Source organism: Neophocaena asiaeorientalis, unplaced genomic scaffold (assembly GCF_003031525.2).
Source record: "Neophocaena asiaeorientalis asiaeorientalis breed wild unplaced genomic scaffold, Neophocaena_asiaeorientalis_V1.1 scaffold171, whole genome shotgun sequence".
NCBI lineage: Eukaryota > Metazoa > Chordata > Mammalia > Artiodactyla > Phocoenidae > Neophocaena > Neophocaena asiaeorientalis.
In genome coordinates this window covers 854,469-868,634 of record NW_020174013.1, presented here as the reverse complement: position 1 = coordinate 868,634, position 14,166 = coordinate 854,469, and the positions used below count along the sequence as shown (strand labels likewise).

Below are 14,166 nucleotides of genomic sequence, written 5' to 3'. Positions count from 1 at the left end.
ATCTTTTGTCTTCTGAACACATCTTAAAATGAGGGTGCCACTGGAGAGTAAACGCAGTTTTATGTGAAACTTATTACTTAACTGACTTTAAAACAAAAACAAGAAACAGAAGATAAATTAGTTCTCTGAGAACTAAACAATGGAACCTTCTGCAAGGCTGAGACCAGCAGAGCCTAACAGCTTGGAATAAAGATGCCAAGTCTGGTGAAGTGAAGGAGACAACCTGAATGTGAGGCTTGAGAAGCAAATCGAGGATGAGTCTCAAAGGCATCCTTCCCCCGAGGTCCTCAGATTCAGGGGAGAGGGCAGGTGGGAGATCACATCAAAAACACCCGGAGTAGTTGTCGAACTGCAAATGATCTCCTCCCATCATCAAACTCCTGTGTGTCCCAACACAGGGCCAAAAGCCAGAGATGAAGAGAGATAGAAGGGAACTAGAAATAGGGGCAGGTGGAAACTGAGATGACCTCTGGGAGCAGAGGAAGCAGACAAAAATGTAGTTGAATCTGACAGACTTCAGTTGATCCCAGCTCAGCCACATATTGGCAACTGACCTTGGGAAAAATTATCTAAATCTCTCTAAACCCTAATTTCTTCACCTTTAAAATGGTATAATAAGGCCTTTGGCAGAGTGTTAATGTGAGAATTAAATGAAATCAGGTACAAATAAAAAGCACTTACCCCACAGCACCTGAATGCAGACATTCTGTTTTTCCTGGTTTAATTTAAAAGAGCCTAAATAGTTTCTTTGACGTTTACTAGGAGTTATCCCTTATTTAGCTTTGTGTCCGATGTGGTATCTGGATTACAGAAGATTCTTAATAAATTTTTTGGAATTAATGGCTGACCCAAACTGTCACTCTTTTCTCAAACAGTGCAAGATTACAACGTGACCCAGCTGTTTCAGAGACCAAACTCTAAGTGATCAAACTAACATCTACTTCCTACCCAAACATCTATATGACCTAAGAATAAATCAGTTTCTCATACATATAATATATATTCTTGTCTATTCACCAACTGCTTCCCTTCTCCACTCACCACAATGGATATGCTAATGACGGCCAAAGATGAGGGCAAAGGGTTTGCCTTTCTTACTTTTAGAAAAAAGGCCCTACTTTTTTTTTTAACAAGTTTTTCAAAGTCTTATTTTCAATCTAGACTCAAGACTCATGAAGTTAAAGGGTTACTGTTTACTGGATTTTATATATGTTTTTAATTTTTCTTACATTATCATGCACATACATATACTTAAATATACACATGTAAATATACATATACTTAAATAACAGATTGCCCCTAATTCCTAGGGATAGATATTCCCATCCTTCCATATTATTGCACACTCCTTTTTCCAGCACTGAAACACTGCCTTCAGGGGATAGGAGGAGTATATGTGTGAGGTGGGTGGGTGATTTCCACAAAATTGGTCATCTGGAAGCTATAAAGTTTTGGAGTGTGGCAGCTGCATTCTGAGTAGAGTAATGGTGAGGGAATTGGTGATGTCAATAGAACCAGAATCCTCCAGCTTAAATTTTTATATGATTTTTAAGGTCTTTAATAATTCTAACCCCTCAGAAGTTAATGAAGCCAGTCAGGCAAACTCTGAAGTCTGAGTTGATTAAAATTTTGGTAGAAGCAAAAAGACTTCTTGACAGAGGACTCAGTCTACTTGACTGAATTTCTGAAAAGACCTGTCAGTTCCTTAATAGCTGTTTTAAAAAATTCCAGAAGGATCCATCTTCCACAAGGAGTAATTTTTGACCCACTTTAGCTCATTTCACTATGCAAATGTGCTTCTTAATGACGGACACTCTCTATTGGAACTGTCAGTATAGATATTCAATCTCTTGTCTGTACTAACAGACATGGACCAAGGATTAAGGCTGACTTGAGTAAGTGTGCAAAGAATCTTCCCAGGATGGGGGAAATGGCCTGGAATAGTGGTTGGGATGGAAAGACTAGTCCAGGATATCTCAGGCTCTCTCCATTAAACAGGAAGAGAGGTAGTGAATGCAGGTAACCAAGACATAAGAAAAAGCCCGAAAGGAACTGCAAAGCCACAGCCATCGTGATATTAGAAGCAGAATGGATGCTCAGGGTGAGGACTCCAGGCAGTGAAAACCACCTTTGATGGCTCCAGGTTTTTCATCTAGTTGCCAGGACTCTTGGGCTTATGTAAGCATTACAAGTTGAACAAGCTATGCTTTGAGTCATGGGTCTTATTTCCAATTTCATTTCATTTCATTGTGTTGACCTTTGGATGTTAATCAGGCTTGCGGTGAACTGAATTAAAATGTATATATTCCTTGACTGTAAAGTATTCAGATAAGCATTATCTGCAGTGGCAAAATAAAACCCACACTATTCTCACTGTAAATGTGTAACATTTCCCCCAAATGATTAGTTTGGGCTGTATAATAAATTCATCTGCAACTGGTAACAGCATGAAGCAGACATTATGCCTGAGGAAACAGAAAACAAGCAAGCACATACTGGTAGAAGCTTATCCAACTCGACACATTCGCCAGGGGCTCGTTAGAATCTACAAGGGTTACCTTCACACACAGGGCAACACTCCCCAGGCACTTTGACGGGGTTCATGCAGCTCTGTCCGCAGGCCGTCGCGACACAGTGGGGTTCTCCGTTGATGCACTGGCAGAACGTGCAGTCGTCCTCCCGCCACCGGTCCCCGTGGGCACGGATCTGACCATTGGCATAGCAGCCAGCGGGATTGTTGAAAGGATACACGGGATCTAAATTAAAACGTGAATTCAGAGTAAGACTGAGGGCATTCTACATCTTATCTCTGCCTGCACCTAGAGACATTTTTTTCCCAGGTTCTCGTCATCAGCAGTTCTTTTCCAGCTGTGCTCAGCAGAAGCTCAGGGCCACAGGAGGTGTCTCTAGGGGGACATGCAAAAGCAGCTGTCATGCTGAATTTCTGTCCACCCATCCTGACACGGCACACAGGGCAGGGGATCTGAGGCATAAAAACCAATGTGCAGGTGTTATCATTTCATAAAGGTGCAAAACTTTGTGGATGGAGCTGTGGGTTGGTCGTGAGAAAAAAATGCTGATCCATTTTAGGCTCTGATGATGCCTTCTGAGTTGCCAACTTAAATGTTTATTACACCTCCATTTTACCTCCTGTAAAGTGGAAAGAATAATGCCCCATCTAACTTATAGTGAGCCTGTTATTTCTAGGACTAACTGAAGTCTATCTCACGGTGCCTGGAGGCACAGTGAGGTGTATACAGTTCCCTGCTGTGGCCTTATTCAGGACAGGACTGACACAGCTTCTCTAAACCATTCATGGCACTGCTTGTGCCCTGGAGGGAAAGCTGTGAACATACGCCCTTTTTCTCCCCCAAGCTGAGCAGTCAAGCAGCAGCTGAGGCTGGGAAACGTAGGTAGCCAAGGATAGTGTAAAAAAGTTTTCTGAGGTTGCTGACAAGCCCATAAATAAAAAATCTCCAAATATCCTTATAAATGAAAGCAACTAGATAAATCACTCAATGTTCTTTTTCAGAAACATAAAATCTGGCCTCAAGAAGCAAGTGCTGCTGTGCTGGAAGCAAAGTCCAGGCAGTTCCGAGTTTGGTCCTCTTCATTCCAAAGAGGTAGTAGGGCATTACAAGAGAGTTAGAGGGCCAAAACTGAAAAGCACGCAGTCACAGCTTCAGAAGGGCAGTCTGCCAGAGATGCAAGCAGCCAAGAGACCTGAGTTAGATAAGACTTTATAAAATTTCTTTATAAAAAATATTACACTGCATACTTCATTTCTACTTTGAGCCTGGATCTGAATTCCAGGAAGTGAGACATAACCGGATCTATGCCCAGACAACTCATTATGATTATTACACAGAGGTCCATATCTATGTTTTTACATGACCGACTGCTACATAGTTTCAGAGACTATTTACACACCGGGGGTAGTAGCTAGGGAACAAATCAATTGGGAAGGTTAAAAGTTTGATGTGACTTTCTTAAAATCCCTGATGACACCTAAAAAGTGAACCACCTTTCTCCCATGTTAGCAAAAATGATTTCTAACAGGGAAGGTGGCCTCCCGGTTATGAACCACTGTTCAATGTTAGGAATGTAGTTTGCATACTCTAAGCAATTTCATATCATCAGTATTATGTGGTAAACAGAGCTCAAATAGTGAAAAGAAATGGATTTAGAAAACAGAAAAAGTTATGGAACATGGCATGAAATTCTGTCCTCCCGTTTCACGTGTGGAAGTAAGGGCAGGGTGAGCGTCAGACATGAGACGGATGTGCCTGACTCCAGACTGAAGGTCTGTGGTCCGGGCAGGACAAGAAAGCTCACGTGATCCTCTTTTCTGGGGAAACAGTGTAGTGCAGTTAGACCAGAGACACAGTCAGGCACTCACTGTTCCTGGCTTCACTGGAAACTCAGACAAGTGACTACTTTTCTGATTATCCTGATCCTTAAAATGTGTGGATTGTAGTATATGATATTCAGAGTTATCATTCTGAAATGTTTATTATTTCTGCATAGGAGAGACAGGAGGGTCGAGCCTGTTGGAGGAACATGGACCTATTATTTCTTGGAGGGAAATGGGGAATAAAGAGAAAGCAGGCCCTGGGGATCCTTCTGCCCAGGGCCACAGTGGACACTGTCTGAGCCTTGCCTTGGTGTCACCACCATGCCACACCATGACCCTACTCTCACTACCACACATTTTCAAAGGACGGGGAGCCCTGCTCTCACCTGGACTGGCATGGGTATCGGAAAGGAAGCAGGGTTGGTTCCTCTCTGAGCTGACTGGCTAAGGTAGTCAGTGACTAGGGCGGCCCTGTCCTAGCTGAGCAATCTGAGGGGAGCAGGGTGGGTGGAATTCTGATGTCAGGATGGAGAGAAAGTCCCAGGACTTGCCAAGGAACTGCTGGAACCACAGAGGAGGAACAGAAAGCACCTCCAGGAAACCTCACGTCCATCTGTGCAAACAGGTGACCGCTGTCTACACCCAGGGTGTAACTTCCCTCAGTGAAGTAATGACAGTTTCACACAGTCTACCTAGCATTATCGAAGTCCTAAAAGGTAGACCATGGTGACAAAAAACGGGAACTTCTTCAATCTTCCTCTATTTTGGAGTGAGACTGAAGTAGGTCAACTGTGATATTAAGCCCCCAAACCATGTCTCTTCTTATTATTCTCTGATTGGCACCTGTCCTTACCTTCACACACAGGGCAGCACTCCCCTTCGGGCACATAGTATCTCTCGCAGTTCAGCTCACCACACTGGGCGGTGAAGCAGATGGAAACGCCCCCTTGGCATCGACAGAACCGACAGTTGTCCATTCGAAACATATCCCCATCGCTATACTCCACATTGTTGAATACACAGGCTGGCTTTGTTTCTAAAGGAGTTAAAACAAACATGGCAGATTCAAAGTCATTTCTCTGGTGTCCTTTCATATTTTTCAAACAGCCTCTAGAAAATGCTGTCTGACAGCAGGTTAAAATTTGATGGAAATTTACTACACTCAATATAATTTTTTACAACAGAAGCAACAAAGCAATGCAAAGTAAAGTAGAATAAAATAAATAAAACACATCACTATTCTCATTATACCAAGGAATCGAAATTCCTCTTAGTAAAATCTATACTGGCATCCCCTTATCCCAAATAAAAGTAACCATGTGACCATGAAACACATTTCTGATTTGTGCTTTAAAAAGATTTTTTGTTAAACAAAACGTTTGTTTTGTTAAATCATTCTCTACCCTCAAGTAAATGATCCTGTCTCCACATTAGGTTTTGTTCTGCCTCAAAAAATTTATTTAGGCCTTTTAAGAGGTTATGTTCTTCTGTTTCTCCAGTGTTTTCTCCTAAATTCTTTTTTCTATCCTGTTTAACAATCTGTAATTATAATAGTGCTTGGCCTTTAAAAAAACACTTTCTACATACATTACCTCACTTAATCCCAATAACAAAGGTCTGATGTAGAAATACTTATCCTGAGTGCAGAAGTGAGGAAATCCTGGGTAATTTGCTCAAAGTCACACATTTAGCAAATGATAGAAGCAAAAACAGTAGCTCTTCAACTAAAACCTTGTACTCCTTCCATTGTGTTTCAAGGCTATGTTCTGCTAAGGACTCAAAGCCCTGCACTTAACAATTCTCATAATGACACCAATGATTTTAAATTGTTTCTCTGCCCTAAAACACTCTCACTAAATCCATTTCTTAACTCTAATTTTGGTTGACTTAAAAGAACTCCCACCAGACAAAGACATCACAAGAAAATGAAAACTATCTCTTATAAACACAGAGACTAAAAAATCCTCAAAAAAAAAATACTAGCTGACTGAATCCAGCAACATATAAAAAAGATTATATACCAAATGGGATTTATTCCAAGAATGCAAGGTTGGTTTAACATCCAAAAATCAATTAATGTAATACAACATGTCTATAGAATAAAGGAAAAAACCACAGGATCATCTCAGTTGACATAGAAAAGATATTTGACAGAATTCAACACCCTTTCATGATAAAAATGTTCAATAACTTAGGAGTGGAAGTTGTTAAACAGCAGCTTGATAAGTGGCATCTATGAAAAACACACAGCTAGCATCATACTTAATAGTGAAAGGGTGAATGCTTTTCCCTTTAAATCAGGAACAAGACAACGATGTTCACTCTCACCACTTCGATTCAACTTTGTACTGGAGGCTCCAGCCAGGGCACATAGGCAACAAAAAGACATAAAAACCACATGGGCTTCCCTGGTGAGGCAGTGGTTAAGAATCCGTCTGCCAATGCAGGGGACATGGGTTCGATCCCTGGTCCGGGAAGAGCCCATATGCCGCGGAGCAACTAAGCCCGTGCGCCACAACTACTAAGCCTGCGCTCTAGAGCCCGCGAGCCACAACTAAAAAAAAAAAAAAAAAAAAAAAGAGTAGCCCCTGCTCGCTTCAACTAGGGAAAGCCTGTGCGCAGCAACAAAGACCCAACACACCTCAAAATAAATAAATTTTTTTAAAAAATCACGCATGTGAGAAAGTAAGTAGGAAAACTCTCTCTACTTGCAGATGACATGATCTTGAATTTTAAAAGATTCTAAAGAATCTACTAAAAAACTAGTGAACAAAAAGTTCGGCAAGATTTCAGGGTACAACTGCAACTCAAATAAATTGTATATCTACACACTAGCAAAGAACAATCTGAAAATGAAGTTAAAAAAAATTCCATTCACAGTAGCATTAAAAAGAATAAAATATTTAGCAATAAATTTAATAAATGAAGCACAAAACTTGTACTTTAAAAACTAAAAAGCATTGTTCAAAGAAAGTAAAGAAGGCCTAAATAAATGAAAATATATTCCATGTTCATGGACTGAAAGATAATATTGTTAAGGTGAAAATATTCCCCAAATTGATCTATATTTTCATTGCAATCTCTATCAAAATCCTACTTGGTTCTTTTGTAAAAACTGACAAGCCAATCCTAAAACTCATATGGAAATGTGAAGAACCCAGAACTGCCAAAACAACCTTGAAAAGAAGAACAAAGCTAGAGGACTCACACTTTCTGATTTCAAGACACACTACAATGCTACACTAATCAAGACACTGTAGTACTGACATCAGGATAAATACACAGTTCAGTGGAATTGATTAAGAGTTCAGAAACAAACTCTCATATTTAGTGATTTTTAACAGGGTGCCAGGATAATTCATTGAGGAAAATAGTCTTTTCAACAAATGGTGCTGGAGCAACTGGATATCCACATGCAAAAGAATAAGAATGGACCACTATCATACCATATACAAAAATAACTCAAAATGAATTACAGAACTATGATCTAAATGTAATAGCTACAACTATAGAGCTCTTAGAAGATAACAGGAGTAAATCGTTGAGACTTTGTAATTAGGCAATGGTTTCTTAGATATGACACCAAAAGCATAAGCAACAGAAGAAAAAATAGTTAAACTGGAGTTCATCTACTTTTGTGCCTCAAAGAACACCATAAAGAAAGATAACCCAAAGATTAAAAAATATTTGTAAATATCTGATAAAGGACTTGTATCAGAATATATAAAGAACAACAATAAAAACAACCCAATTGAAAAATAGCAAGTATTTGAATAGAAATTTCTCCAAATAAGATACAGAAATGACCAAGAAGCAGATGAAAAGATGCTTAACATCATTATTTATTAAGGGAATACAAATCAAAGCCACAATGAGACATCACTTCATATCCTAGGATGGCTAAAATGAAAAACATATAGATAATAACAAATGCTGACGAGGATGTGGAGAAACTGAAACTCTCATACATCGCTGGTGAGGATGTAATGAAACACAGAGTTCCCAGAGGATCCCAGGTTATACTCTTAGGTATAACCTTATCCAAGAGAAATGAAAACATCTATTCACATAAAAACTTGTACACAAATGTTTATAGCAGTGCTATTCATAATAGCCAAAAAAACGGAAACCACCTAAACGTCTATCAACTGATGTATGAATAAACAAAATGTAGTATATCCATGTAATGAAATATTTCTTGGCCATAAAAAAGGAATGAAATTTTGATATATACTAAAACATAAATGAACCTGGGGAACATTGCTAAGTGAAAGAAGCCAGTCAAAAAATACCACATATTGGATATGATTCTATTTATATGAAATGTCCATAATAGGTACATGTATAGAGACAGAAAGTAGATTAGTGGTTGCCTAGTACTGGAGGGTTTGGGGGAAATGGGGAGTGACTGTTAATGAGTTTGGGAATTTGGGGGGGATTGATGTAAGTGTTCTAAAATTGACTGTGAGGATCAAACAATTCTGTGAATACATTAAAAACAGTGAATTGTGCAACTTCACTTGGTGAAGTGCATGGTATGTGTCTCAATAAAGCTGGTAAAATAAAAGTACTTCCAAGCTAAAGAAAGTTCTCCTGAGCTAATGCACCCTGTTTAATAAGATGGGAAAAACCAGATCATGATACACACAACTCTCATGGGCTCCTCTGTCCTAACGTCATTTCTCCATGTCAACGTGGATATTCGAAATATTTGAGACTTTCACTGCATTTTAATTTGAGTATATTTACATTTGTTTTGTACTTGGACAAACAAGTACTTTCTCATTTGATTTTATAACAATCCTGTCAAGAAGACAGAACAAATATTAATAGCCACTTCTTCAATGAGGAAAATGAAATTTAAGGAGATCAGGTTACTTGCCTAAAGTCACATAACTAGTGTGAGATGAGCTGTGTGTATATATTTACACAAGCAGTAAATGTGCATGTCTGAACCTCTTCCATAGTGTTGGCTGGATATACTATTTCTTTTTTCAGAAAACTCATGTCAGAAAGAATCATCTTATTACAGCTCAGAATTTATTATACTTTTAGCTAACATACTAAACTGAGCTAGGGTTGGAAGAAACTGGGCAGCTGGACCACAAGTTCTAAAGTGTAGAAAATGGAGTGCTTTTTATCAATCAAATTTGCATGCTGTGGAAGGAGGCAAAATACTGCATTCTAACAAAATGCTGAGCTTCCATTCAAACTGAAGAAAAAATAGTATTTTAGAAACCAATTAGTATTAATTATAAATACTTATTTGCCTTAATCAACCACAGCTACCATCTGGGTGAAGCCACAAATCTTGGTGTGAGATTTGAAGGAGTGAGAAGGGAAGGCTGTGGTTATGACTAAAGCAGCTCCAGATGAACTCGCTTTTACCGTGGGTTGTGCAGAAACGTGAGCGGGAGGGGATGGGATTGACAAGAGTTACATTTCACTAGCTAAGGCACAGAGAGCAAGGGAATGGAATTTAGAGAGATGGAGAGTCCCAGAAAACACAGCCTTGAAAACACAATCGATTCTTTAGGATTAAAAAAGAAAAAAATCACACGACATAATGAAATCCCTATTTGATGCCAAGACAAATTTATAGAAGCTCTTCAGAAAGATGCATGATAAAAATGGCTGGCAGTGGTCTTTGAGGAGCAATGACCAATTACTTCTTCACTTGCTGGGGATACATGTGAATCTTAGAACCCTATGGAGTTTACCACTACCTCTATAACAGGACATTTTCCATGGACAGAGAAAAGAATAATATTACAAATAAAAAAATGTACTGTGTAACTTGTACCTATCAATGCATAAAATTGCATATGCACTGAGATGCACAAAAGTGTCTTTTTAGGTATTTTTGCACGTTTTTTGTGTCTGCCCAATTAAATTTTATGTTTCTCAGTTCTGGAATATTCTCTTCCCTCTTTAACATATTCCAGAATGCCTGAAAAAGAACCTTATAGACTGTTAATAATTTCTACTGTCTGCCAAATTACACTGATTGGCAGACGGTGATATGTATATAAGTTTAGCAAAGGAAAAGACTAAAATGTAGAACTTCACATCAAATGTGAAAATGGAGAAAAAATCCAAATAGTATACTTCTGTTGCTTTTTCTCTTTAATATCTCAGTAGAAAATGGCTGATGTCTTGCCTCTGGTCTCCTTTCACTGGGGGTAAGCTGTATAGGAAGCAAGTGGGCAGACTTAAGAAGTCAAAAGAGAGACAACTGTATGACAGATGAGAAATGTCTGAAAACTTCTCCATAAATCAGAGACAAACTGATGTAATCACAAAGACAGGGTACATGAGCTTCCAGATAGCTACAGGAGGAAAACACCTTTTCTATGGGGGGGGGAAGCAGGGTGTGTGTGCTAGAGAATACCAGGCAGATACTACTTCAGAATAAGGGAAGGGGAACAATACTTACAAAATAGGACTGCAAAAGACTGTATCACTGTTAAGCAAAATTAGCTTGATAAGACCCCAGGAACACAACAGATGCTCAATAAATGCATACTGAGTGGAATATTTCTTTCAAAGTGCCATATTCTCTCCATCACTGTAGAAGTAGACCTTATGTCCCTAGAAATATTACTGAGTATTATTGCTAAACAGACAATGGGTTATCATTAGAAGTTTTTGTACTAATTTTCTTAACAAACTGCAGGTCTCAGTTTTCTAGGCCCAAATTTTACATGAGGAGCAAGCTGACTTTGGCTATGGCTCTCCTGTCACTGATGGATTTGACATGTTAGTGTGTCTGATGCTGGAAGAGTCAGTTCGTGGCTACAACACTCAAACCATGATGTTCTAGTTTGGATTTCTGTGCAAGTACATTGGACAACTGATCATATCTAAGCAACCAAATGACTGTTTCCATATTCTGTATGTGGATGACTTCCCTATTCAAACCCAAATGCCTCTAGAAATGAGTGAGCTGGGCCAGTGTAAGGCAATAGGGTGTAATGTAACCAAATGGAGAACACATGTCGATCTAAAAGTAGAGGCCAGGGCTTCCCTGGTGGCACAGTGGTTGAGAGTCCGCCTGTTAATGCAGGGGACACGGGTTCGTGTCCTGGTCTGGGAAGATCCCACATGCCGCGGAGTGGCTGGACCCGTGCGCCATGGTCGCTGAGCCTGTGCGTCTGAGGCCTGTGCTCCGCAACGGGAGAGGCCACAGCAGTGAGAGGCCCATGTACCGCAAAAAAATAAAAAAATAAAAAATAAAAGTAGAGGCCATCACTCAGCTCCAGCTGACTAATGACAAAAGTTTTGCTTATGGGCAGGAGCAGACACAGAACTGTTTCTTGAAGAAGATCTGGGATTATTCAACACTGCTGTGGACGTCATACTTCTAGGGGATGATACTGATGTCTTCTAAGTTTACACAAAAGGAGCTCAATCATACCACCTGTTCCTTTGGTTTCTAAACAACAGGGTTCTCATTCAACCAATACCTCATAGGTCCTCCTTTCAGCCCTCAGTCACAGACCATAACAATCCGATGGGCAACTCTCCCATCCTCCCCCCCCAAAATAAAACCAAACCCAATAGAAAAGAGAACGAATATTTATGGAGAATGTTCTTTCCATCTATTCATCTAGGCTAATGTTTTCAAAACTCAAGAGTTCTTGAATTCTCTGTGAATGTTTTTTAACCTTCTGTGTTCACTATAACGCTTATCTTAAAAAAATAACGTAAGCATACGGATCAGCTGGATGGCAGCTTAGGAGCCGAGTCCTGGCAGGCAATCTCTGTTTCTGCACATGGGGTTAGTTAACATGCAACCCACTGCCTCCTGAACTGGGGTTCCCAGATCTATTCCTACATGTTCCTACATGTTTGGGGGTTTCTCAAAATCAATAAATAGTCCTCTAAGCACCCAGGTTCCAGCCGGGTGTCAAACTCACCTCTGAAAACTGCTTTCGCTGAGGTGTATTTTAATATTTTGCTTTTGCTTTTTATTGTGAAGAGCAGCCAGAGGAAATCTGTTTCCACATTTAAGGGATTAAAGCAACTAAGGACAGGATCTACTGTGTCATCCAGCGCTCTCTTTTCAAGCTTCCATATGAGCAGAGGGTTGCCCTGTTCAGCAGGCTTCTTGTCTCTAAAAACTGCAGATCTGATTCTATCTCCTTTTTCACTTTGATGGCCGGGACGCTGGGGGCCTAACTTGACATTTAACTCCAACAATTAAATAGAGAGATGCTAGCTATGGCCTGCATACCTGTAGGTACTTTCTTTTTGCTTTTCATTTTCAACTTTTACATACAACTCTACGGTTCTGATTCTCTTTTCTCATTAATATTTTACCACTATGTTATTGTATCTGTTCTCAGTGTAAAGTTGCCTCAAATCCTTTGTGCATACGCAAGGTTATATATATATATATATATATATATATATATGGCTTATTAAAATATGTATATATAAAATAGACCTCTGCTCATCTGGGCAATGATAATGAATTTTTGATATGTAATATCCTCTAATGGTGACCTTATGACAACAGTAAGATTTTCCCAGGGCACCAGTTGCCAAATAAACAAACAAACACATACACTTACATATGAATATATGTATGTGTGGAGGGGAGGTGTGTGTATGTGTGTATGTATATGACAAAAAAAGTGAAATACAGGCTTTGAGACAGAATTGCATACACACTATTCTGTGGGATTTTGAATCTTCAGAGGACTGTAGTTTCTAGTCTCATCTACAATTGAATGACTAATATAGAAACAGACACACTGTAGCAGGACACGAAATAAAGCAAAGATCACCCAACCAATTTATGGTGGCAAGAAAGAGGCAAACACCAGAAATCCTGTGACTGCTTTGTCATCTCAACATTTTCTCACAGCTGAAGGCAAGTCCTGTTCCTGAAGTGACTTCTATAAATAGGCTCTATAAATGGGGGCAAGGGCACTGAGGGGGCGGGGGGCAGCTATCAACTGTCCAACCGTATCACACTAGGGAGAGATGTAAAGTTAATGTCCTGATGAGAAAGTCATGACACTTGAGTTTCTATAATCAAGAAGCAAGGAAAGAAGAAAGGCACTCCTCTAGAGGTGATATTTCCTGGGGACAAGAGACCTAAGATTAAAGTGTAGGGCAGTAAAGATGGTGAATTCTCACAAAGTAAGCCCTCTATGGGCTGATAATTAACAGCCACTCTAGAGGGAACTAAGATGATGTGAATCAGATCACTTGCTCACTCACCCACCCAACTACCCGTCAGAACCTGGGTGCACTCTGAGAGGCAGGCAATGTGCTAATAACACAGACACAAGGATAGATTCTCTGTTCTCTGGCAGTTCAGATTCTAGCATGAGAGAAAGACATGCAGAGGGATGAATACTGGAAGGAAGCACATCTGAGATGCTGGGAGCCCAGGACAAGGACCAACTATTTCTGTCTCAATGGTACAAGTTAAATATTCACAAAATGTCACCTACAATCAACTAACTTCAGCAATACCAGAGGCTTGGCCATTTGCTGGTGGTTAACAGACAGTACTACCGGCTGGATAATAACACGGGTGGGGAGAAGCACTGAGAAAAGATTTATGCACATGGAACTTTTCCTGCACCTCTCCCTGCATGCTTGTATTTATAAAGGTCTTTAAGTCAGGAGCCTCCCCTCACCTTCTCCATCCCCCTGCCATGTCCAGAACAGCATCTTTGGATATGAACAGGAGGTGGGCACACAAAATTATAAAGACTATTTGCTCTTGAGGCACAATTTCAAGTGCTTCACATATAAAACCTCATTTAATTTACTGTTATTCACTCCATTTGACA

General features: G+C 39.8%; 1 protein-coding gene across 3 annotated transcripts in view; it reads right to left on the bottom strand.

The window, feature by feature from the left end:
* The window catches only part of CRIM1 (cysteine rich transmembrane BMP regulator 1), a 210,317-nt gene that overhangs the window by 70,923 nt on the left and 125,228 nt on the right, over positions 1-14,166 (bottom strand). For all 3 annotated transcript variants that reach the window (XM_024753592.1, XM_024753593.1, XM_024753594.1), the window contains 2 exons: positions 5,208-5,390; positions 2,559-2,756 (listed from right to left, as the gene is read on the bottom strand). In XM_024753592.1, the coding sequence (XP_024609360.1) occupies positions 2,559-2,756; positions 5,208-5,390 (381 nt within the window). The remainder of the gene's footprint in view (positions 1-2,558; positions 2,757-5,207; positions 5,391-14,166) is intronic.